At 39.8% G+C, this 26,934-nt stretch overlaps 2 protein-coding genes across 2 annotated transcripts in view; one reads left to right on the top strand and one right to left on the bottom strand.

Annotated features, from left to right (window-relative positions):
* The window catches only part of SLC35E3 (solute carrier family 35 member E3), an 87,271-nt gene that overhangs the window by 42,644 nt on the left and 17,693 nt on the right, over positions 1 to 26,934 (top strand). The gene's annotated exons all lie outside the window — the stretch shown is intronic.
* On the bottom strand, positions 584 to 25,030 carry FRS2 (fibroblast growth factor receptor substrate 2). Its single transcript, XM_053465541.1, has 7 exons — positions 24,865 to 25,030; positions 8,367 to 8,467; positions 5,861 to 5,952; positions 5,006 to 5,192; positions 3,748 to 3,903; positions 2,864 to 3,027; positions 584 to 2,455 (listed from the first exon to the last, which is right to left on the bottom strand). Exons 3-7 carry the CDS (start codon positions 5,924 to 5,926, stop codon positions 1,490 to 1,492), a joined length of 1,539 nt encoding a protein of 512 aa, XP_053321516.1. The 5' UTR covers positions 5,927 to 5,952; positions 8,367 to 8,467; positions 24,865 to 25,030; the 3' UTR covers positions 584 to 1,489.

Genomic DNA, 26,934 nt, shown 5'->3' with positions numbered 1-26,934 from the left:
GTTTCTAGCTCTGACATCACATTTGCCTAAACCATGACTCTAAGAGATTTAATCGTACCCACCAATGCAATATGATTCAATTCAGAGAAGATGATACTTCACTTCAGGATGTCTTGCTCTTCTTCTGATCCCAAATAAGAAGTGACAAGGGAACTATGTCTAATCAGTATTTTATTGCCATGCTACAAAATGATGTTGGCACCAATGAATTGACAATATTAAAAATATGAACATTTGGTAAGCAATGTCAATATCTGAAAATGCAAACCAAAATAAATTAAAGGCTAGTATTCAGATGGAGCAGTTTATCTTCTTGTAAAAAAAAAAAAAAAACCCTCCCCCCAAAAAAAAAACAGATGATTCTGCATAGTATCACATCACTTAAACCCAACAGTGCAAAGAGGGGTTAATAACACATCGCTCTGCATTGCGTTACCCATTTCTTAGCACAAGACCGTATCATGGAATGTTTAGTGCAGATATTAACATAAGTCTCTTTTTAAACAAGGTGTCATGAAAGTTTGGCAATGCACATCTAAAATAAGTCTTTAAAAAAAAAAAAAAAAAATCAACTACACACTACTTTATACAAAGTTGCTATTTATATATCTTTAAGTAGGAAAAAAAATTAAAATTTATAAGGCAAATTAAGGACACGCAATAATCTTACAATATCATACAATGTGATAAAAGAAACATTTTTGGCCTTTACACGAGTCTGCATTTAATCAATGCAATCCTGACACACTGTAATTGAAAATACAAACCAACCCAATCTATATTCCTCAACAACTTTATGTGAGATGTTAACCTACAAGTGGCCATTTTTGGAACAGAACTTCGATAGTGCTTTACGTGCGAGAGAAAAAAAAAAAAAAGAGGGAAAGCAACCTGCTCCTTTTAATGGAGCATGTTGTAAGACTAATACAGCACTCTAACCCAATCAGCGCCAGGGAGTGGAACATATTCCCTATAAACTCAGAGGGTTCATTCATAGTCAGAAGCATCTGTACACTCATACCAACATCCTAATACTAAATGCTGGTGAGACATATTTGGCAAAATTCTGGCTTCATAAAAAGTTAGTATAAAAATACATGCTGTATATACCTCACGCATTCCAAAATGTAAAAAAAAAAAAAAAAAGGTTCCTGCAGCTGTAAAACGGCAACAGTCTAAATGCAAACTATAGGCAAGTATCTAGTATGTTTATTAATCCAAAGTTGGCAATGTCACTGCAGGTCTATCCAATTAAATAGGCACGGAAAATGGCAATGCAGTTCTGCAGCTATACAGTACGTATTACTACTGTAGAGTGAAACGTATTTTATGAGTACCTACTCTACATAAAATTCCCTTTAAACAAAAGCACATGTAAAATTCAGTCTACAAAAAAAGTGTTAGTATTTAAAATATGAAAGTTTTTTTGCTTTTTGTGTTGCTAAGAAATATCACAAAAAGGTGCAAATGACAACGCGCTTTCAAAGGCTCACATAGGTAGGTCAGTACTGTTGTGCCTAGTCTTTCTAGAAGTACCATCGTCTCGTGGCAGTGCTTTCTGCAGATTGGACATAGCAGCAGTCCTTTCAATGTCTATCACAGCATAGAGCTCGGTGCGCCTAGTAGGGGTTTGTGGAAGTGGAGTGGTAGGGGTTTTCGGAGTCTGGGGGTTATCTGAGTCACTGGCACCTTCCAAATCAACCTGTATGTAATTAAGCTGTCGATGTTCTAAGCTCGGGCGCCTTACATCAAAGTTGAAGTTAAAGACTGTTGGTGTGCAATCCCGACGTCTGGTATATTCTACTTTGTGAGCACTTAACGGAACGGTTACATTTTCCGTGTTCACGTAGTTATGCATGGGATCTAAGTTATTGTGAAAACCGTTCAAGGACGGGGTCTTCAGTCCTGGTGTGTCATCTTCCTCCCTGATGGGTTTCCGGGCTTCCCAAACCGGAGGAAGAGATGGCAAATTTTCATAGTTTATTAATGCAGTTCTTCTCTGTGCAGAATTATTCATATTTTGGATGTCTGTGGCAATGGACGGTACTGCTCGCCCCCTTCTGGACCCAGAAGAAGGGAGGGATATTCCATTTACATTTTCATAGACCATTTTATTGCCAGAAGGCGTATCTTTGCGCTCATCACTGTCATAACCAGTGTCCCACTCTGTGCTGTTTGGGCAGCTGCTACCACCATTTCCAGCAGCTTGGTGTTCATCAAGTTTCTCCAGTTTCTTTTTCTCCATTAATTGTTTTTGTACAGGAGTTGGTCCTAAAACAAATTTTACTGCTTCAGGCTCTAGAAAAACCTGTGGTTCTCTATCAGGAATGGGAGGCTGTTCACTCCGGGTCCTGTTTCCTTCAGTACTGAGAGGACGTAGCTCTAGAGGTGCTGGAACGCTTGGTCTGGATTTTTGATCCTCCTGTACCCCAGTCGTGTTGACATATGTATGCACCTATGGTAAAAGAAAATGCATGCTTAATTGTATTTACATTTTGAGAACGCTTGTGACCTTAAACCAGAGATATTCATTCAATACTCAACTCTCAAGCAGCAGTTGAACTAAATGAAGTGGATACAAAGACATTGTAGCTCAACATGAAACAGCTTTGAAGACCATCTACTCTGCGTCTTTTATTGTACACAGTTAATGGATGCAGGGCTGCATTATAGGCTCAACATGCCAGGAGAGGGGAAACAAAAAGTTTATCAAATATCCTAAAAAAGGTAAGAAACTGCATATAAGATGCAGCTAATTCTTAAGAAACGTTTTTTTTTTTTTTTAAACCAAATCTACTAGAATCTCTCGTTATATAAACTTTATGAAAGGATTATTAAAAACAAAAAACCCCCAAAAACTTACATGGTCTTCTGGTACAAGCAACGGATGTGTAGACTCTTCTCCTACTGAAGGAAGGCGAGTACTTCCTACTGAAGGATGTCTGCTGGAAGGGTGTGAAGGTGCATCCCCAAAAGATGGATAGCGAGGGTATCCGTTGGGTAACCCAGGACCACTAAAACCAGGAGCTAAAAAGAGAGAAAAGGAATACCCATGAAATTAACATTTGAAAAACAAATTGGAAGTTTTACACAAATAGTACATAAGGACTAACATGGAAAGTTATATTCCATTTCCTGATACCAATGATAGCTGCTGCTACATTGTAACTGGCCCAGTTGGGCATGAGGTATCTCTTAAGTAACCACTGCAATATCTCAAGTGTGGGAAAAAGAAAAACTTTAAACAATTATTCTTTTTCAATGTATATACAATTGTGCAAGCGAAGAATTTACAGTCCCCGTTTGAGGCTGCATTGTGCATGCAAAGAGATCCTCAAACAACACATTACGTGCCTGTGGTCATTAGTGCCAAGCAGAGAGCCGCCCTACTGCTTACCATAAACACATATGTTGCTTATTTGGTAACAGGAAAGCCACCGCCTGCAAACCAATATCAATTTTAGCAGCACAAGAAAACCACAGCTGGGACCATTTCTTTAACACAGATCACTTGGCGAAAACCGAAAATTCTGTAAAGACGTGCCGTTGCCAGTCAGGACCTCTGTGTATTTGTTATGAAACTAACTTATCAATGCACTGTACTTCCAAAACACATCTGCAATCCAATACATTGCACCCACTTCCTTAAAATAAAAAGACATTGAAATAAGAAAGAACATTTACAAATGCCAGCTGATGAAAAGAAAAAAAAAAAGGCTGTATGTTTGGAATGGTAAAAGTACATACTGGTGGGTGTTCGAGGGGTTCTTGGGACATCAAGCTCTGTCTGGGCGGTCCTCTCAACCACGGGCTCCTCCACTACACTGATGCTATTATTCTGCATTATCTCTTGCAACATATTAAACAGCTCTTCTGCACGGGCACATTTAAAAGCAAAAATTCCTGAAAGAAATGGAGAGCCCCTCAATATTATTATTTTTTTATTTTTTTTATTTAAACGACAGACTAAATACTCCAGGATAATCACGACACTTCTACCAATTCACTATGACATACAGAAGAAAATACATCACACAATAAAATGACCTGCACAAGGAAGGCATTAACATGGATTCCAATGTCCAAACAGAATTGAAATGTATATATGTATATAACACATTACAGAGCCTTTTATACGACAGTGGGGTAGAAGTAATGATGTGGTTATAATGACAACTCGCTTTGCATCATAAAACTTTTTCCCAAAGCTACAGCATTCTATAAGAAGAACTGCCCAGTTTGTGTCGCCTCAGGGAGACATGTGAGGGGAAGAGAAGACAGACAGTACGAAAGTAGCATTGATATTATGGTACCGTGCCCTCTTTGGACAGCAGAGGGAGCCCAACTTACCAGTACCAGCAAAGACAACCAGTGTAGTTCCAGCTTTGGACTGCTCTTCCTTTTGCAAGCATTAAGTTAAAATTAACATTCTCATTAAAATGGTTTTAACCCAATTTGTAGAATCTGAGCTAAGGCCCTGGTTCTTGTGGAGTCTTTTAATGTACGAAACCGATGCATTTATGTATGGTACGTGAGAGTTTTAATCTATAATATTAATAAGTCTGCAGTCACACAAATGCTGTAAATTTCATTAAGACATTTTTAAACAAAAGAACAACACAAACTAAGTTATTTTCCACCAACATTAAAGACAAAATGCAAAACAGGCACTTAATGTGACCGGAAATCAGCATACCCATGTTTTGTCATATTGCAACAAGATTCTTACTCTGTACGCGACATGAAATAATTTTGAACCTTTGGACTTTATTAAAAGTGGTCTGATCAATCCATAATTAAGTTTAAAAAAAAAAAAAAATTTCCACTAAATATTTTCAGACTGTCAGACAGTTTTCAAACGGGCCTTTGAATTCTCCATTTTACATTAGAAACACTTACAAAACACTGTCATACAGCCACATAGGCCTGGAACCATTTTTACATTTTGCTTGGAACATTATGAAGAAAGAAAAAAAGATGTGGGAACTGGGTTGCTTCCGCTTACCTTGCCCGGTCTGGCACCTCCGGCCACTTTCAAATGAAAAAAGATTTGAGTCATATCCATAGCGGCGAAGGCAAAGGTAGGGCCATTTCACAGAGTCTCTCTTGCGCGTGTACAATACCAGTTCATTTTCTGTAAGCTCCATTATGCCAGACCCCAGTTCATTACCATCATCATCCACATTAATAACCTTTGGGGGAGAAAAATACAAATTGAGGGTTCAGGTGCTAATATTGATCTTGACAAAGGTCTCATATTTTAGGAGTCAAAACGATTTATAAGTGAATAACAGATATCTCTTTCCCCGTATCCAGTTTCCATTAATTACCAGTATTCCTGAAACAAGGGATCACCGTTTTACTTCAATTAAGGGTTTTACTTCAATTAGGGTACAATTAAGAAGAGACTCGCTTGTGGTCCAAAAGACCAGTGTGAGAATCTCTGAACTAGAGAAAATACAGAAGTTAAGGTGGATAATAAGTATGCAACGTTTATTTAACATTAAACATGAGCATGTGGCCAAAATACTGAATATAATCATGGTCTGGCTCAATACAGATATGATCATGTATATAAAAAGTTGAATACACTAAATTTGGCTGGAAAATATCCAAAATATATTTTGATTATTTTCAGAATGTTTCAATATTTGACCAACATATTAAAATATTCATCAATATGAAGTAGCATAAAATACATAACTTAAAGGGCAACAGTCTGTTTTTAGCAGCAAACCAATTTCCTTTCCCTTCACTTTTTCATAGGCTGTCTGAACTAATCAGTAGTGAACGTTCCAACTGTCAAAGGTATAAAGTAACACCTTGACATTTATGAATGACAAACTTTAAAGACCCTTACCTTGAACCTGTTTGGTTGGTTATCTTGAAAAGCTTCTTTGTCTGGACAGCTACAACAGCTACCCATTGCTTCTTTAAAAGACCATGTGATCACTGAAAGCCAAAGAAAAACATTACAGAACATTACAGTTTTGATTATGAACTACAGTCAGAATACATAAATGTCTTAATATAGAAGGCGTGGAGTGACACTAGATCATTTCCTGTAATCCAGTAACATCCTTAACTAGGGCTGCAACTAACGATTATTTTAATAATCGATTAATCGGCCGATTATTTTTTCGATTAATCGATTAATCGGATAAAAAAACAATATGCAAATTTTTCGTTTATTTAAAAGAATTTAATGAACTGGATGTTAAAAAACAACTTAAAATTTACATTAACATTCTTATTTTGTTATGATGTAATAAAAAACAATATTTTCAAAGTACAAGAACCCACACAATATTTATGCACTTTGCACCCAGCACTTTGCACCCAGCCCTTGCACTTTGCACCCAGCACTTTGCACCCAGCCCTGGCACTTTGCACCCAGCACTCAGCACTTTGCACCCAACACTGTGCCCCAGCCCTGGCACTTTGCACCCAGCACTTTGCACCCAGCACTGGCACTTTGCACCCAGCACTTTGCCCCAGCCCTGGCACTTTGCACCCAGCACTTTGCACCCAGCACTTTGCACCCAGCCCTGGCACTTTGCACCCAGCACTTTGCAGTCAGCACTTTGCCCCAGCCCTGGCACTTTGCACCCGGCACTTTGCACCCAGCCCTGGCACTTTGCACCCAGCACTTTGCACTGTGCCCCTGCACCCAGTCTCCAACTCTGCCCTGCACCCAGCCCTGCCCCCACATTCTGCCCTGCACCCACCCTGCCCTGCCCCCCCACCCCCACTCTGCCCTGCCCCCCCACCCCCACTCTGCCCTGCACCCAGTCTCCCACTCTGCCCTGCACCCAGTCTCCCACTCTGCCCTAACCCCCCCACCCCCACTCTGCCCTGCACCCACACTCACACCCTGCATCCCCACCCCCACTCTGCCCTGCACCCAGTCTCCTGCCCTGCATCCCCACCCCCACTCTGCCCTGCACCCAGTCTCCTACCCTGGCCTGCCCCCCCACCCCCACTCTGCCCTGCACCCCCACTCTCCCCTGCACCCACACTCACACCCTGCCCTGAAACCCCACCCCCACCCCGCCGTGGACCCCCACCCCGCCGTGGACCCCCACCCCCGCGAATCGCTCTGTGCGAATGGAGCCACTCGCACAGAGCGAATCGCTCTGTGCGAATGGAGCCACTCGCACAGAGCGAATCGCTCTGTGCGAATGGAGCCACTCGCACAGAGCGAATCGCTCTGTGCGAATGGAGCCACTCGCACAGAGCGATTCGCTCTGTGCGAATGGAGCCACTCGCACAGAGCGATTCGCACATAGACATAAAGAATACTTACCTCCGCTACGGACTCGTTCCACTTCAAACTTTTAAAACTTTATTGAACTCGATTGAAGCGCGTCACATCCGTCACGTAGCTAGAAGGCGGAGACTGCAGAGCGTGGAGCAGAAGCGGGGAACGCTGGCGGAGGTAAGTAAAAGGAGCCTAGTGCTCCAACGACGAATCGATCACTCGATTAATCGATAACGGAAATCGTTATCGATGATTTCCGTTATCGATTATTATCGATTTTATCGATTCGTTGTTTCAGCTCTATCCTTAACCCATTAAGGACAGGGCTGGGTGCAAAATGACCGGATGTTTTTCAACTAAGAATTTTGTAATCTGGTAATTTCCCCCCCCTTGTCCTATTTGGGACATCACTGACGCTAGTGAATGCAGTTTACCCCCCAAACCTTTTAATTTTTGAAATCTAGACATATCAGGGTTTTTACAAATGCTGGTATGTTCACAATTTCCATGCACCAATTATACCACCCTGTGTAAAAAATTGTGGTAGCAATTTACACATAAAAAATGCTACCGCAAGTTTTGACAAAGGCTTGTGATAGAATTAGTGCACATTATTAAGATTTCTAGAAAGTAGTCATTAAGTAGAAAAAGATGAAAATCATGCTTATTACCATTTTATTTTGGCACAGATAAGTAGCAGAACGCACTGAAAAAAATCTATTGCCATTCCATGCACATGCAACAAATATATCCTTGAGAGCATGCCAAAACTTTGATAAAAAGGCAGGATACAATTATGCTATAATTAAAGACAATGAATTAAACACTTTTTTTAACTAAATACAGTACTAGAAAAAATTCCTAGTACTAATCTTTCCAGTATTCACTCTTTAATCGTATAAAATGTTGCCAGGAACAATTGCCATTTGAAGCAAAAGCAAAGAAAAGTGAAAAAAAAAAAACATTCAAAAAATAATTTGTGATTTAAACTTTGGAGGAAAGAATAAAAGCAACAGATCTGTTAAAGTTTATAAGTGAAATAGCACCTTTAATAGTTATTTAAAGAACACAGAATTAGGTAAGCATCTTCATAAAAATTACTTACATAGATCTGGCCATTAATATCCCTAACCTCTGCTGGAGCATCAGGGCATCACTCGTACTCCATGATATCATGCCGATTGTGTTCCGTAACAACCTTCCAACCTAAAACAAGAAACAGTCTGTCATTTTCCCAACAAATAATATTTTAACATACACTTAAACATGAAACATGTTTGTATTACTAGAATCTTTCATTGTAGGGATTGACCCAAAAACATGCACTAAATCACAAGGGCTATTACAGGTCATTATAGCGATGTATACAAGGCATAGGTTATATATAAAATAAAGTACCGTATTTGCTCGATTATAAGACGAGGTTTTTTCCAGAGCAAATGCTCTGAAAAATACCCCTCGTCTTATAATCGAGGTCGTCTTCTATGATAGAACTTTACCATCTAAAGATAACAATTGTATGATGGATACCAACTTTGCGATGTAACAAAAAAAGCTAACCAAAGCCAATGTGCCGAACAGCCTAAAGAAATATTTTGCACCAAACTGAAATATAACAAAGGGAGGAAACTAGTCAAAGCTCTGAATAGTTTTACAAGCATTTGGTAAATTCTGAATTTATGAATAATTATGGATATTAGAGAACGATTGGAGAAGACTCTGGAACTCTCCCATTGCATGGACACAGTCCATACAATAGCATGGCAGGTCTGTATACGTTTGAGGAAGAATGTCTATCCCCAGCCCTGCTGAACGTTAACGGCAACAATGTGAGCCCGGACTGGCTATATACATATGCGAGGCCTCAGCCTCTGGTAAGCAACCCTCTAGGAGCTCCGCAGGCTCTGGCCCTTCCACCTCCAGTACGAACAAGCACTCGAAGGGGGGGGCAGAATTGTGTTACTTTTGTTGCAATATTTTTAAATAAAAAAATTTAGATTTAAATTAGATAAAAGATTTTAGTCTAACAAGAAAAAAAAAAAAAAACAGAAAAGAGCGCTCAAAACACGCTCAAGGATCCGTACGCCAGCATCGATGCTACGATTCAAAGGACCCATTTCCAGACACAAGCTTCTCGGTGTACATTTGTTCCTTGCTTTTATCAAAAAGTTTAAAGTGTGTAATGAAAGAAGATCACTTTTTTTTTTTTAACAAGCAAAAATTTGTAGATTAGGGAAAATGAGAATATTAAGCACCAAAGGGCAAGCCAATATTAAGCAGGGTGAAAGTTTCATATACTTAAAAGTTCTGCACTGCCAAGAAGGCAAACCTTCAACTGCCCCTCGCACGCATTCTTCATGCTACAACCATAGTTACCCTAGCAACTCTGATTTATACAGACAGCAGGTCAATTTAAGGGGTTCCCTGGCAACTGAAAGTTCCCTTAAAGTGGGAAACGACCTTTCCTTTAACTCCCACACTACTTATGTCAAACTTCTAGAAACATTTGTGTGAATGTTAATGGAGGGACAGAAGGCTTACATCAAAGGAGCAAATAGGGAGCTCTCACAAAGAAAAGGGGTAGTTAGCTGAACACCATAAGCATCACGAACGCAGAAACACCACTTCTGAAAGAGGGGTTAAATCACCATTCCCCCTTTAGAAACGGGATATTAAATATTGGACTGCATTGTGGGTGCCCATGAGTTTCTGCCTTCATTGGAATATGGTGCCTTTTTGTTATTGGTGCTGTATGGTAGGAAAGAACAAAACAAAAACAGCATCTGCTCAAATCGAAATTGAATAAACCCATTTTAAATTGCCTGCTGCCAACGTCACGGCTTGTTTACATGCGAACAGTACTTCTGGCAGGTCTGTTTTTTGTTGTTTTTTTTTTTTTTACTCAGAAGCTCCTTTTAGACATCTATGTTCTCCAACACAAAGGAGCTATATGGTCAACATGAGGGGACTAGTTAGAAGTAAGGTTGATAACACCAAAGGGCAAGACAATTACTCAATGTCACAAGCTTTTCGTTTAGCCGGAAAGAAATGTAAAATTATGTTCCCAGAAAGCTAGTCACTCAATGTAAATCTGTAAACAAAGGCTATAAAATGTATTGGATCCCATGTCTAAATGGCCATAATAAATGAACAGACATCCAAGGTGGCAGTATCATATCTGTGAGAAAGTCCAAGAAAACCAGGATTTTAGCCGCTGCATTCATCATGGGGTTGAGATACTTTTACACATAACCCACGTTATTTCTAATAAAATAATGAATCCAATGAGCCCTTTCAACTTCCAAAGAAAAATGTTTTTTATACCAAAATTAAATGGCATAACGGGATTATTAAGGCCCTGCTAATGTTTAAGATAACTCAGTCTCATTTTTTGTAATGCTAATCAGAGCACATGTAGTTTAGTTGCTAGAGTCAGAAAACAAGTCCTCCCCTGGCAAAATCACTACTAAAGCATTACCATGTAAACTAACTACATACTCAGTAGCAGGAAATTGAATATACGCTAGCAAAGCATCAATGTCAGGCAGCATGCATGTGATTGGCTAATGCTACTACCAATGACTGAGCATGCTTCAGCTAGGGGAGGAGTTTAAATGAGACATAAATCTAACTTTCTAACTGCCATGACTAATCCAGACCTGAGCCGATTGCAGTGGACTAAATGCATATTTACCACTTTTAGGCAAAATAAGGCTTAAGTGCTGCTCTAGCTATTCCCATTCTCCAATTTTGTTTAGAAATAGTTGCAGCGTTCTCAGTAAGCAGTGACACAAGGCATCTCGATTCCACCAAGGGTGCACAACTACAGAGGGCCACAAATAAGTCCCCAATTCTGCACATCGGTGCTTTACAACAGCCTGTCTTCAGGCTGGGATATCTAAAAACTGACCTCGTCAGAACCTATAAGGACTTATCAACTAATGTAAAAATAAGAGCTGCTTGTTGGAAAATAAAATTCAATTTGCAATGGCAAGAAGACAGGTAATTGATGTCCAGATGTATGTATATATATATTGTGAGGTAGGTCTGGGATCGCCCCTCGCTGAGGACAAGGGACAAGTGCCCGTCTTCATTACCACCAGGCAAACAGCAGTAGGTTTGTGCAATCTGACACAGGGTCAGGTTTATTGGAAAGGTTGCAAAGACAAAAAAATACAACAGCAACAAAAGAAAAACCTTGCCTGTCCGGCACTTACTATACAAAGGATGTAACTCACTACCAGCTCTGCCAACTTAACAATAATATATCTTTTATATCCACCCTCTCATTCACCTAAATTAATCACCTAGCAGGTGGAAGACTCAGGTGTTACTTCACATAGGAAAGGAATCTAGGAGAAACATACCTCCCTTCCACCACCAATCCTACATGAATGTCACAATATATATATATAAAAAGTCTATTATAAATCAGAGTTGGAAACCCATGTATCAAATGAACGCGAGGGCTACTCAAGAGGAGAGAAGACCAGTTCCATTCAGTTTACCGTTCTACATGCAATTATTCGTGTACATTTCCCCTTCGCTTTCAGTCTCTACAAAGCCTTCTAAGGCCAACAGCTGTTCTTTTTCCTTTTTAAAAGGACAACCTGGAGTGTTTTACAAAGCTGTTGTAGGTGTTATGACAGCTTGGAGGATCAGAGCCTACGCCTTTGCTCTTTACATAGCCTTGATAAGCAGTAGCAACAGTAACCAACGTGGGCAAATGCCAAGAAGAATATTTTACAGCCTACTATAGTGCACCAATGACAATATAATGACACATTCTACAGAAATGTAATCTGTTTCAATGATACAATAAGCACTGTAAATAGTTGAGACCGTTTATCAGAAATCATTAACCCAATGTGGTTTATGCCCACAACAACAAGGCTTATCCGTTACAAAAAGCTGATAAAATCATATGCACACATTCTATAGAACATCCTCAGGCACTACAAATACATACATAAAACACACTAAACACGAAATCTAAATATAAAAATGTAAGGGAAAAAACCACACAAGATATTTAATGCAAACAGCACAAAAGTACACTCAACCAACACTGCATTCCCAGATTCGGTGTACGCCATTAAGACTGGACTAATTCATCAATTCTTAATGACCACCCACTGCACAAAGAACAGACCACACAGTTTGTGCCTCCTTGTATCTCGTGTGAGGAAACTACATGCGCCCGCCAGAGCTCTCCACATCCACCGCAAAACATCTTCACCAAACTCTGAAAGTGAATTTGGACAATGGCGCACAGAAAACGACTACAATACTTTCTAAGCTTCACAAAGAGCATCTGGCAGCAGCCCTAACGTTACACACTACTCAAAACAACTCGGGGCCAATGCATGTTGACCCAGAGTAGAACCAGAGCACAAGTACGCACCAAACACAGTTAATGAATTTCAGGAAAGTCACCCACCTAACATGTCAATTTATTGATCACACAATCACCACGCTTACCAATATTCCTTCCGGTACACAGACCACTAGTACCCCAAGCTTCCTATGTTTTGTAGGAGCGGACATTGTACCTCAGATAATCAAACCAAAACAGAGCCACACAAACACGTGGTAAAACAAGAGAAAGCAACGTAAATCCTTAAGACAGCTTCTCTCAAGTTTACGGACAACCCATTTAGCTGAAGGTTTTGTAAAATGATATATACAAATCTGCGTCTTCTTTGGGTAAATCAAAGCCTAATTGTCTTCGTATATTGCAAAACAGGTTGTAGTTTGCTCAGTAAGGCATACAGAGATTCAAAAACCATTTATCAGCATTGTTGCTTTTTTGTTAGCTTTCCAAAAATGGAGAGTTAGCTTAATTAATGCATTTAAAAAGAAAATGTAGATAGAATCAAGATTTAGAGTGGGCTTCGTTCGTATGAATCAAAAGAAAGCTTTCAGTAAAAATAGGGGGGGGGGTTATACAGCAACCAATACCTTACATTTAGATACACACATCTCTGTATTTGTGACCAAGCCTTTATTTTAACTAGTCCAATGCAAATGAGACATTCTTTATCTCATCTACACACAATATTCCTGGCTGCAGTAACCCATGCAACAGGCCTGTGTGGCCCATCCCCCACCTACAAGAGAGCGAGACACAAAACCTATAACCAGAAGGGCCGGAGTACCAACTACAGACTATGTTTCAGTAGTGTAGGTGATCCATCTTGGCTCCTTCAGCAGAGGTCTTGCATGGATAAAAGCACGAGCAAGACTATCATTATGGGGAAGACACGTGTTTATTGAACAGTGAACATGCCTTTTTAAAAATAAAAGCTGCTGATCTGTCATCTGCTTTGCAGCCACTGATTTCTCTAAAAAAAAAAAAAAAAAAAAAAAAAAATGGAGTAATGAGCACAATATGGCAACTTGTTACCATAACAGATCTGAGCTCGGGGATCATGTTATCAGGGCCCTGCCGCCATCCCGACACAGAAAGTTAAATCATATAGGTTCCCTAGGTAAAGAACAAACTGGCCCAGCTACTAACAGGGGCAAAAAAGTGCAATGACTCCTCCCCCCCACCCAATACTCAAGGTGTTAAAGTAGTAGATCTCAGCTAATTTACACTTTTGTTGAGAACGAAATGCTGATTGGAGTCCGTTAAATACAGTTAACAGGGAAACCATGCCATGGGCACACTTCTGTACTATTCCTCAGTTTTAATGCCACACACAAAAACTGAAATATCTTCTCTCAAACTTTTTTTTCAGGGAAATTGGCAATTGCAAAAGTATTTCTCACACTTCATAGACCACATATCACGCAATGCATTTGAAAAATCAGAAAAAGATAAAAAAAAAAAAGATTTAAACAAAATATGTAGAAAGCATTAAACGCTTAACATCTCTTACTTGGCACCCCATCACAGTGCAAAATTGCTGCCTCAAACGGCGTTTATGTTTATTCCTAGAACTCACAGCAGAAAGGTCAAGGGAGCCAGCGGCTTGAGGCAGTAACAATTTGTGAATTGTTCCAGCTCTACGGCACTTGAGAAACACATTTGGCACACAGAGAGTCCAGGGCCCAAGTGTTTAAATAAGCCCTGAAAACACAGAGTCTTACTTATCCATGGCTGTTGGGAAGGTTTCACATCTCACGGCACATGAAAAGCTTGCATTCTTCGCAGCTCCTGGGATATGTCCAAACGCTGACATTTTGAAAGAGCCGTGCGTGTTACAGATGGAAGGGGCAGGTATGAGGGCTCATTTCACCTATCAGCCGCCCGAGATAAACGCTGACCTGCATGGCTGTTTTCAAGATAAATATACAGCTGACAGACCTGAAAAGGCTATGAGGTAATGTGAATAAATATAGGCTCTGACACAACATAGGATCCCTGTGTTTGAATCAATACAGTTCTATAGATCAAACCCCCGCCTTCCAAGCTAGAATATGATGTTTTTGATTAAGATTATTTGGCTTAGATGAAAGCATTCAAGTATTAAATGTAATATTTTTTTCCTGACATGAGGGCATTACATAAAATGTAAAATATCATAAAAGTATATTTGCATTAAATATTTTGTAACAAAACTCTTAACCTTGTCCACGTGTATTTTTCACACATTAACTGCCCTGTGGGTGGGATGATCTCTGGCATGCATTTATACCAGACATTAGGTTTATACAATAATTGCATCCAAAAATACAAACAGACTTGAGGAATAGATGTCTGATCTACTGATACAACATTCATACATATGCTAACTCCCCGTACCTGGAGAAACTGTGTAGCAAAGTGTATTTTTGTGTAGGGGAGCAGTTATGTTATGCTTCTGACTGCATTCCAGTTTCTCCATAGTCAAACAGCACCCCCATGGACTAAAATCTGTCAGCTTAACAATTGAGGTAAGGAATATGACTGTCCATAGTCTTCTTAAGCCAGTGTTCAACCCCCAAATGGTCATACGACCAAACATAAGAACAGATTCCCTTTTATCTGGTTGGCAAGCGCGACAAAAGGAAAGATTAGCCCTGGGGAAGTGCCAGGTGAGCCCAAGGAATACTTCTTGCTTTAGACCAGGAGACATAACATTACAGGACTTGACCAATATGAAGCAGAATATTACACCAAAGGGGGTTTGCTCTGAACCAAGACATGTTTACTTTAACATTCATTCTAAGTTCTCAAATTAAATCAGTGAATAAATGCTACAGTGCAAGTTTAATTATATAAACTTAAAGCTCACTTCTGAGTCTTAATTTTGGTTATGAATGTACAGCAAAAGCAGTTGTAGTTTTGTATACAGAATTCTAAACCCAATTTGGGGGGAAAATGATCACATTTGGAAGAAGAATTGCTTTAATGCATGTTGTACACATTAGTTTAGACGGCTTCTATGCGCTCTCTAACAAAGCAGCTTTCATAAGACAGTGGCTTAGCGACTGGAGCCATGCATTCAGCACCTTACATCCAGATGTATATTGTTACTAATTAAATATAATTGAGGTCAATTGTCATGCATTAGCACTGAACAAGAATAAGTGTGCATGCAAAATATGCACTGCTTGCATTTCTCAGCCCAGAAACACGAGTAGACTTTAAAGCATACATGTCTGTGAACGCCATTAACCCGATGCGTGCCAAAGAAACAGCTCCTCCATAGTTCTCATGACATACAGAACTTCATGAGTCTACAGAGACTTAATGACTTGCCAACAACTATACCTTACAAGGACTCTAGAATCCAGTTACAGGTCCGGGGTAAAACGAAGACAAACCAGGCCTTTCAAGCCGCAGCAAAACAAGTACAAAGTGTTTGTTGATGGCAATAAACTAAGTTGAAAAGCTTTAAAAAGGTGTATGAAAGAAATGTACTATGTGGTCAAACTGACTTAACTCTGGCATAATATGAAATCCCCTGAAAAGAGTCAGTTATTGAGCTAATGTCCTTGCAAAGAGAAAAGTCTATGCATTCTGTAACCATTCAGGGCTTAATGTCCTAGTTACCCTCACCATTAATGTGTTGCAGAAATACATTTAAAAAAACTTGGATAAACAATGTTAGACTTCATGCGTGGATTCTAAATAGTATTCCATAGGCCAATAAGCAGTAAATATCCATGGCATCACTGCTACACCCTTGGCAGCTGCCCCTCTCAATATACTTAGTTGCCCTTATGATGCATGTACTGAATAATTAAACATAGTACTTATGCTTTCACACCTTTTCTCCACTTTTGTAAATGAGCTAAATTATTCATTATAAACGACGCACGGCCAATGCCTCGCACCAGTGTTAGTATCACAAGGATTTCTGTATGCACAACAAACATTCAGGGGAACCGTGTTTCCCCGAAAGCATGTATTATTATTCGGCCCTATTATTAGAAGTAATAATGCTGCGGTCTTGTTCTCATCCACATTTAAACTCCCCTCCTGCCACCAATGCCGACCTTTTATTTCAAAGTATTGGTTGTAACAGAATGGTAAGGTTAACAGTCAGAGACAAAGTGGCAGTAACAGCTTCTAAAGATGCAGAGCAAACTCAGTATGTAGAGGAGCACTGGAAGACAAAAAAGTTGCCAAGTTTCAAATGCAATCCCAACTATACCGCCCCATTCAGTAATGGAGGCTGCTTAAACTTAACATTTGGCATTAGTGATCGACAAAGTACAATTGCCCCTAAACAAAATTGTATGCATTTAGCAATAGCGGGTCCTTTCAATAGATAAAACAGAGACCCAGGTTTTTTTAAACTCTCCAATTAATGCTAACAGCATGGATCCCTGTGTCTTTGGTGTAATTAGACAATAAATGATTTTCCTTTGGGATTTATGGATGTGGATCCATGGAAGCACGAGTTTGGAAAGTTATGCACAGCTGTTTATCAGGAAGGCTGATCAGAATCAGGGAAGCTCTTTACATTACACATGAAACTCCAAGACCCTTTTGATAAACTCCTCTTGAAGCTGATGCTCAGCAGTGCGTTCCAAGTATTTGTAAAAGTAGCACTGAGACGCTCTGTAGGGGTTCCTCATTGTAATGTGATTGCCTGGCCGGCTTCCATTCATCACCTCCTGGAAAGCTGGAAGCCAGTGTAGTAAATGACAAGCATGCCTCTTCCGACAATACAGAATAAACGCAGGGGCTGCTAATAGAGAGATCTGCTCTGCAAGGCAGGAACACACGCCGCTTCTTAAAATCAGTCATTTCTTCATCAGGTCAGAGCCGTACACAATGGTTTTAGAAGTCTAAAACCAGTCACTAAACTTAGTGCTGATTTATATTGCTTTTGGTGCAACAGTTGAGCTTATCTGTAACCCTGTTATTTATTTTGTTGTGAATATCTCATGAAAACATAGGGACAGACACACAAGGAAGACACACTCAACTACTCCTTGGAAGTGGGAACACTTAATCAAGAGTGCCATGTAACAAGTTTAGATTATCACAAACACTTACTGGCCACTTGCGTTCTGTTGTAGAATACTGAGGCAGAGCAAACCCAGAGCCAGCTTCGCTAACAGATACCACACAAAAAAATGAATTTGAACTAGTCCAGGAGCCATCCATTAGTTCTTTCTCTCAGGACGTGTCGCTATTGTAATAACTCTATGCAGCAGGTCAAAAACCTGTCCTAAAATATTACTAACATGTCAAGTACCATGGTGCATTGTATTGGAGACACCAGTCAACTGATAAAGATTTTAGGGTTGGTTGACCACATCTGCTCAAGAGAAGTTGGCCATAAAACATGGGTTGGCATCTCCTTCAAAATAAAAGTATGATTCCAGAAGCTAAGTCCCTGCTTTTGTACAAAATTACTTTGTGAAGTTAGTTTGTGCATAGATGTCTTTTATACTGCTGCACGTGACGCAGTAGATATCAATGTTTACATTAACAAAGAAGTTAAGCTTGCTATATGCAGTGTTTACATTTTATCATGGTACAGCATATTACCAGATATTAGGCTGATAAACAAAAAAAACAAGCTCAAATGTTTCAAATAAACAAAATTGGCACCCAGTTAACACGATGTCCGTTAGACTAAAATTCACATTAACATAAATTTTTTTAAAGCAATGTATGTTTTGAAACCCCACTGTGTTAAAGTTGCTGGTTGTCGTTGATTTGTTCAGGCAGCCTTTGTAGGGGCTGAATGAGGAAGGTAGAAAAATTGAGAGAAAATAGTTGAAAGGATAATGGTGGCCCTGCCAACGAGAGATAGATTTCAGCTTCCATGAGTTGTCCTTTTATACTAAAGAACACTAATATTTCTCCAAAACATTAATACTGATTAACAAACAAAAGTAATTTATTTGTAAGGCAGGTAAACTAAGTTTAACCATATGGACAGAAATATCTGAAAAATGGACAGCAGGTTGCACATGACATAAGACTTCCCCACTTTCAGGCATTACTTGCATCTTCGGATGTACAGCGAGATACTGAAGAATTAGCAATGGTAGACACTCTGGTAACAAAAAGGGTTTTTATACCATCAATCTGGCAAAAATGCCTCTTTCCTGAACCCAGAAGCTGAAAGCTCAGATAAAGAGGAGGGCTTTTCATTCATGTTGGAATTCAGATGGACTAACAGAAAACAGCTGAAGCAGAAGAAATGAGAGGCATTACAATATGTTTCACCACTACTGGAATGTAAATGGAGTGATTAATCTGAGCTCCAGTTAAGCTTAAGGGTTACAAACACATCACAGAGCCCTTCATACAAAAGACCTTCCCATGCACACAAAAGGGCAGAAACCTTTTCATGAAACCACAACCACCTACCAAGTATAGGAGTATGTTTTTTGCTATAAAATAACACTATAAAACCCTGCAAAATGGACATTCTACCACAAGGAACTAAGGATGTAGGGAACTATAACAAACGGTAACACTTTACCATGCCAGTGTGGGAAACCATCTGATACGACACTGTACAGCCAGATACACAACAAAATTGTCTGTAGTATCTAAAATGTAGATGTTATATATATCACAGAGCATCTTCTGTTTAAAGAAGTCCAGAGCTTATATGATGATTAAATGGGACATGCCACGTACATAATGGTGTATCTTTAATTTCACTTATCTTTATGGTGTCTAACACAAGTGCTAACCTCCCCATGATGCTGTAGCACACTCCAACCGCTGTCCAAGCGGGCAGCAAACCAGTCGCACACAATGCAGAGTATAATGGAATGGCACACAGAGGCTGACACTTACACAGAAGCCTGATATTGCCGATATAGTTGACCGTTGAGACCTCTGGGTCTTGGTTTTCACAATTTATACTTGTGTTTTTATAGACACCCTATTTTATAGTAAAATCTGGGATGGACTCAAGCGGATTTAACAGGACGCCAATAAAAGTCATTTTTTGTACTGTCGTTAGCTTGTACTTCAGTATGGTGCACATGTAAGCTAAAATTGCAAGTAAAGGTTGAACTCCCTTTTAGTCAGGCACGCAACTTGAACCTTCACCATCTTCCAACAAACATTAAAAAAACGTGAGGGCTCGACAAACCCCAGGCCTCAGTTACCATGACAACTAGAAACCACTTCAAGACGTTCAAGGTTTTGCAGGACAAGGGGGCAAAAACTTGCCAGGGCTCCCATTGTTAATTCGGCACCCTATGCTTTCCTGCAAGGGGAGTAAAGCAGGTGGCTGAGAGGCACCCAGCAGGGTCACGTCATGCATGTTGTGTGACCTCTCTGGGCATCTGGCTGCACTCTGGTCTCCACAAGGTGAGGAGTGTATGCCTGCATACTGTAGTGTTAAGAGTTAGTGTGAGTATTATATATATATGTATAGTGTTAGCCAGTGTGTTTTTTGTTGAATAGTGTATGTATGTTTAAGAGTGAGGGTGTTTGTGTGTTACATTATGACATTAACATGAGCAGCATATGGTGTTAGCATGTGTTGCTGTAAGTTGTTAGCGGGTCTGTTACTGTATGGTGTTAAGAGTGTTTGCGCTGCAATGGGTCACGCACATGATGCGTGATAACAAAAAGTATACACAGAACACAGAGGGGCACAGTGAGCTCCATTCCAGGTAGATTCATATCGCATGTTAAATAACGTAGTAATGCATTTATCAACTTTATTTAATGAACACTGAAATTGTTTTTTTCCAATTTTTACAATTTAGCAATGTAATAATGTATTAGCTTGATTTACCAATAATTGATTGTTTTAGTTCCTCATTAATCACTTATTAAACAGAGTAATGTCTTCACTTATTTATCAATTCTTTATGAAATAGATTATATGTCAAATAAAATGTTGTATTTATTACATATATTTTGTAACATACCTTTATCTTTAGAATATGAACTTTTCTTAATTATGATATACAGTATATATTAAATGGCTCACTCTTAATAACTCAGTCTGGCACTCTGACTAACGAAAGTCTATAGAAGGACTTCATTAGCATCATTATAAAAAATATTAGTGAGATGTGAGAGAAGTTAAAGTCACCTAAAATATCACATGACTGACAACAATGGCACCTTCTGTGTCTGCAGGGAAAGGAAGTTCATTGGAACAAAAAGAAATAAAACCAAGTTATTGACAATACTTGCCTATATGATAGTATCTAGCACTGCAATTACTGGAATACTGAAAAACACTTCTTTCATGGGATAAACCATTAAAAAAATTGATATAGATAGACATTGATATATATATATATCAATCTTACATTAGAATGGTTATTTCTAATAATTCAAGAATGTACATAAAAGGGGTAAATGTTATTAGACATTGCTAAACAATGATAACTTTCAATATGAATTCAACATTTGTTATAATTGGGATCTCAAGACCAATCTGTAAAACACGTGCGTTTCAAATACAATAAATAGCTCTAAAATTAAACACAATCCACACGCCATCACAAGACCTTGTAATTATTATCATAGGAACAAGCCACCAATACATAGGCAGAGTATTTGAGTGAAGTCAATTTGGCTTAAAAAGTAAGCATTCCCAGGGAAAGAGAAAAAGAATGTATTAATAAGTAGCTTGTGATATACATACATGCATGCATACATACATACATACCACACCATCTGGTGTGCTCTAATGAAACTGGCACCCACAGGATTATAATGTCTGGGACATTGGATAAACCTTTTAAGCAATTTTTAGTGATTATAGTTGGGACAACACTAGCACCAGCAGCAAAATGAAGGTTGCCCAGGGTCCAAAGGCACATTCTACGCGACTGCAATTTAGTCAGCAAGTTTGGCTCACATCCTACATGGATACACCCATCTTCCCTCGTTGTGGCAAGTGTCTCGGGGTGCAAACACAGCTTACTACTAAAAGCACAGAGCCCCAGCAGTGTAATGAAGCAGGCAATGTCCAGTAGACACTGCAGCTAGATTAGTTACTACTGCAAACTGCAGCATGTTATGGGGGACTTCCAAGAAAACAGTAGCGGCTGTAAACCATTTGTAAATTGCGTAGTCTTAGCTTTGTTCCCCACCACAAACTGGCTTTCTAGCCAATTTGTCATTGGTTCTGTAAACACAAATATACAGAAACAAAAGTGCACTTAAATGTGATTTATGCACTATAGGGAGAGCAGACAGGAGAGTTTTGTTTCAGCTCCCTGACCTCGTTGTGCATTATGAAGGGCCAACCTGTGCAGGGTAAGCTTGGCTGGCCCTCTATATTGTATAGTTACATCTATGAGATCTCTTTAGTCTCATTACAAATTGAATTAAGCAACATACAGGGCCAGCTCAATGTTGCAAGTTGAATAGACCTGCTAGTGCTGTCCCTTCATAATGGGCAGTGAACTGAGAGTTAAACCCATAACTCTCCTGCAAACTCTGACTTGGAAAGGCCTCATTGCTCCATGGCCTTCACATTAAAATGCCAAGGTTATAAGCCATATTGGAAAGATGCATTACATATTTTGTGTGTTTATGTTTATGTTTTCTAAACTCTTGCAGTATTCTAGGTGTATACTTGTTGCTTATGTCCCTCACATAGCATACAGAACAGCTTTAAGAGAGACAGGTAGAGGCAACTTCTCAGCTCTTAGTAGGTGCAACTAGAGGATCAATGGAGACCAGCAACAGGCAATTTGTCAGTGGTCACACCGCAACAAGAAATTCCTTTCATATTAGAGTGGCCATCAGAGGCAATACATGGTTTACATGTGAGCTAATCTGAAGACTAACTCCATCATAGTATTGGGCCTGGTCTATGGAGACTAAAAAAGTGCTTCTTGTCATTATTATGATTATGTCACCACATATCAGGAAAGCAAAGAATTCCTCTGGGCTAGTGACAGACACAGCTGGGCATTCTGTGGGTCTGTCATGTCACACCCATTGTCCACCAACTGGAACTACACAAACATTTAGGTCCATGGATGACATGTGCCATAAGACCACAAGATACCGCTACGTGATGTGCAAGCTCCAGGATGAGAAAAGCCTGGAGTATCATGGACGGAGCATTTCAATTTCTAAAAAGGTAGAATCATCGAAAGAGACGCTGCTTCTTAATCAAGCCAGACCTGTTTAACAAATGCACCAATACCACGAGAATTTCTTATGTTAAATCTAACAAAAAATGATAAGTAGGAAGTTGAATTTAAAAGTGACTTTGCACACCCATGCCATAGACATGGATGCTCTGTATCTGACGTGGTTACAAAACAGGCCTTCATGGTTTTATCCATTTGAAATTGTGTTTTTTTTTTTTATTTATTTTTTAACAGTAACATCGGATTTCATTCTTTAACATTTAGAATCCAGTAGCAAGACATGTAGAATGCTACATTTACGCAACCAATATTATTAAGCTCTTAATTGCTAATCCAGCAAACAAGTTCCAGGAATATTTTAATCTCTTTATAAATTAAAGTATTTTATACATACAAGGACCACTACACAACTGGCAGGATGTGGGAATTGCACAGTATTCTGACAGACCCCACTTGATTCCTTACAAAAGGTAGCATTTTTGAAAGAGGTTATTACAGGTAGTACATACGTATTCACAGGCTTCATCGAAATGCATCATAAACCGAAAATCAGACAGAAAGGGTATTCTTCTTACAGTCATGTGATTAAAAGAACTGAATAACCCTATTTTTTCCTTGTAGTCTGATGAAAAAAAAGCACCTCACATCTCAAATGATTACCTATGGTCCAGTGGACATCACTACGATGACTTTCTGTGATGCATTCATGGGTGCACATTCCTTAACCAGCATAGAGGTTACATTCAGGCCACAGCACAAACAAGTGATAACAATGACAAGGCCCACTTCAGCACTAATAACCCGGCAAAGTCTTATTGTACTATACGAAAGCAACTGAGTATAGGAGTACATCACGCGAGGAAGCATCCACACTGTAACAAAATATAAAACGACAATTTGGAAGTAGATACGGTATTTGAGCGGTTGACAGTACAACCGCTCTTGTGCTGCTATAAAATTTACCTAAAGGCCAGGGCTGGACAGACCCCTCAAAGAGTCATGATCAACTTTACAGTTGGCATCTAGCGCTATAAATGGCACAGGGAGCTTACCCATGGGAACACATTAAGCACTTGAATGGATGCCCATGACAGAGGCAAAGCCCCAAGTGAAAATAAGTATCCATATTCTTTACCAGATCAAATTTGGGAAATCTGAAATGAAAATGGTGCGTACGTCGTCTAAAAACAGACAGGAGTTTCAAATGTTCAACACAGAGAACACACATTCAACACAGCCACAGCTGGAATCAGCACTGAATTGTGCTCTTAAAATCTGCATCCAATGTGCATTCTATATTCTCACAGGCATAGTCATCATAAAAATATTATACACCAACAATATAAGCACAAAATGACACACAATGTTTCGGGATATTAAAGGTAAGCAATTGTGTCTGGATCCAGAGTTCAAGCTGCCCAAGACTCATAATGAACATCTCCCCCCCCATCAGCACATCTGCTTACACGCCAAGACACCCCCTATGATACGGAGTAGTCAGCTTTCACGTTGAACCAGAGATCATAAACCGTTCCACGAAAGCCATCACGGTATACTTTAAGAGGATGATCCTAGCGATAGTACTTTACACGAATATTCATCACATAAACACTTGCGTTCGAACAGACTATCGGGAGTAGCACGAAAACCGAAACGAAGTCCTAACTGCGACTGAAATGCACCGCAGATCGCCAAAACAATTCGCGCAACTCACACAGCGGTATCAACAGCCCGGACATAGAACGGCGCATACACTGAAATATTAACACTATCTCCCGGTAAAAGGTTTTCTAACATTCCCCACCGTAACAATCATACAGCGATGTGTTTACAAACGTGTGCAGGGAGTGGATAACCACCCTCAGCACGGAACAAAAACAAACCGTGTGTGCCAGCGGTGTACGGGAACCGACGCACAGACTTCACCTCACACTAGTGTCGCGTTATGTGAAACAAGACGCTGCTCCAGGCAGCCATACCCTCCTCGCTGCCCCGCTGTGACTACACAGATAAGGCTGGAGCTGGATGATATGGAGTACGAGAGTGGCCCCCTCTTGGCGGGCACAAGCGAATAAAGATATGCGAACAAAGCCCGCTCCCTGGCAGTTACTTACAGCTCCTGGTCGGGGTCCGGGAGGCTCCTGCTCCGACCCGGGTTTATTCAGACCCCAGGCTCCAGGCCGCCAGGTGGGCCGAGGCTTTCGCGTTCTGCGCAAATTCCCGGGACAACTGCTTCCGGGTCACGCGAACACCGGGACTCAGGCACAAGCACGCGCCCAGACTTCCAAAGGAGACGCGCGCAATGACGTCAGCAGCCAATAGAGAGGCGGAGAAAGCACGGCGCTCCATACTCCGTTCCATGTGTGTGGGTTCCTGGATCCGTGTTTCCTACATGCCGGCATTCCAAATGGCCAAAGAGGGGGCAGCTTGTATAACCGAAAACACATACACCTTTGTTAACGTTTATGCATTACTCGATGGTGAAAGCAAATTAAGACCGGTGCAGAATTTGTTATGACAGTCTTTTTTATTGCTTAATATTTTGTAATCTTCCAAGAAAATTGACCCCTTTTCCTTCTGTACCAATATGTCTTGTTCAATTTTAAATTGTCTTTCACTGTCCTCTGTTGTGATAGCGCTACAGTATCTGCTGGCCCTATACAAATAAATGTACTTGCTTGCCAACTGATGGACACCGATTTGCTCTTGTGTCTGTGTAATCTAGTGCAATAAAGCTTTGAAAATACACAATGTCTCAACATGTACTCCACAATCCTAAAAAGAGGGTATACATGGCATATGGTCCAAATTTGCAACATAGTTTCAGCTTCAGCACACAACACAATACGAAGGCCCGGCTCCTCTGAGCTTCCCCTGCATAAGCTTGATTGATCCAATACATTACGTTACAATATTCCGAAGCCCTGTTACAATACGAGACAGTAAAAATATTTAAGAGGGGCAATTTACAACTGACAATAACTTTACACTTTAAGTAAACTATCTATTATACTGTGCCAGCTCAGCCCTGGAGAACCTTACCACGGTTGGCCATTCATACCGTCTTGTGAAGATGTTTACGTGGAACCGTAAAGTGAAACATTGCCTTAGGGATCACATTTTTACCATGCTGACAAAAGGCTAATGTGCATGTTAGAAACTCGGTCAAAAATAGTAGTAGTTCTCACAAGTTTTAAGGCTTGCTTATGAAGGGCGCAGATGAAATGGACAAAATAGTAGACTTTTGTAGACATTTGTAGACTGAAATAACTGCTGATAAAAAAGCAGCTGCAAATCAAACTGATTAGGTCAGTGGAACTGTCAGGTAAAAGGGTTTTATGCAACAAATATTAAAATGTATAATCATTTGTATGTGTTCTAAACTCGGGCATCATTTGCATTAAAATGCACATGGGCTGGAGTGTATCTAGAATCACAGGATTAGATAATATCAGGACTACCTACAGGCTGAGTAGGCATATGGTATAGTAGGCATATGGTATGGTAGGCATTGTCCGTTGTGACAATTTGGCAAGCGACTCTAGATCATGAAATGTTTTTCTAGATAATTTGCTTTTCTTGTTTTTCTACTTTATACTGCATTGGAGGAAATCTCAAATTTAATTCAACGAGTACAGTATGTATAGATCATTGCTGGGAATGTTCTTTATTTGCTCCAGAGAATTCAGAATTCACAAAACTGGGTCCCAGAGCCAGAATATTCCTGTTATCCATCTCTTTCCCCGACCAGGGCCAGTCAAACCAAATGTCTCCACAAGGCAAGAATGCTCATTGCCTCCCCTGTAACACACTCACACACACACATTTTTTTTTTCATTTTAAAAAGCATTATGATTTTTCACAGAATTTCATTTATAAACACACTTGCTGTTTGCATACATATTGTTCTGATTTCTAAGGCTATAGAACACTGATGCAGTCATATCCAGCAGACATTCTGAGCTCCTAGATGGTCCTCAGGTCATTTTAATATTCCAAACATACTTGGGATAAGAAACTGCATGTTAGCCAAACTCCCTTCTACCCACGTACAAATGTATGCACCTTAAAGTATGTATGACTAAAGCTTCATTTCCTATGAACTTACAGGAATGTACAAGTTGGTTATGACAAATTTTTGAATTATGAAATATATTCACCAAAATGTGTACTCCTCTTCGGTA

This window comes from Spea bombifrons, chromosome 4 (genome assembly GCF_027358695.1).
Source record: "Spea bombifrons isolate aSpeBom1 chromosome 4, aSpeBom1.2.pri, whole genome shotgun sequence".
Taxonomy (NCBI): Eukaryota; Metazoa; Chordata; class Amphibia; order Anura; family Pelobatidae; genus Spea; species Spea bombifrons.
The sequence above is the reverse complement of the archived record's forward strand: the minus strand, read 5'-3'. Positions and strand labels throughout refer to the sequence as shown.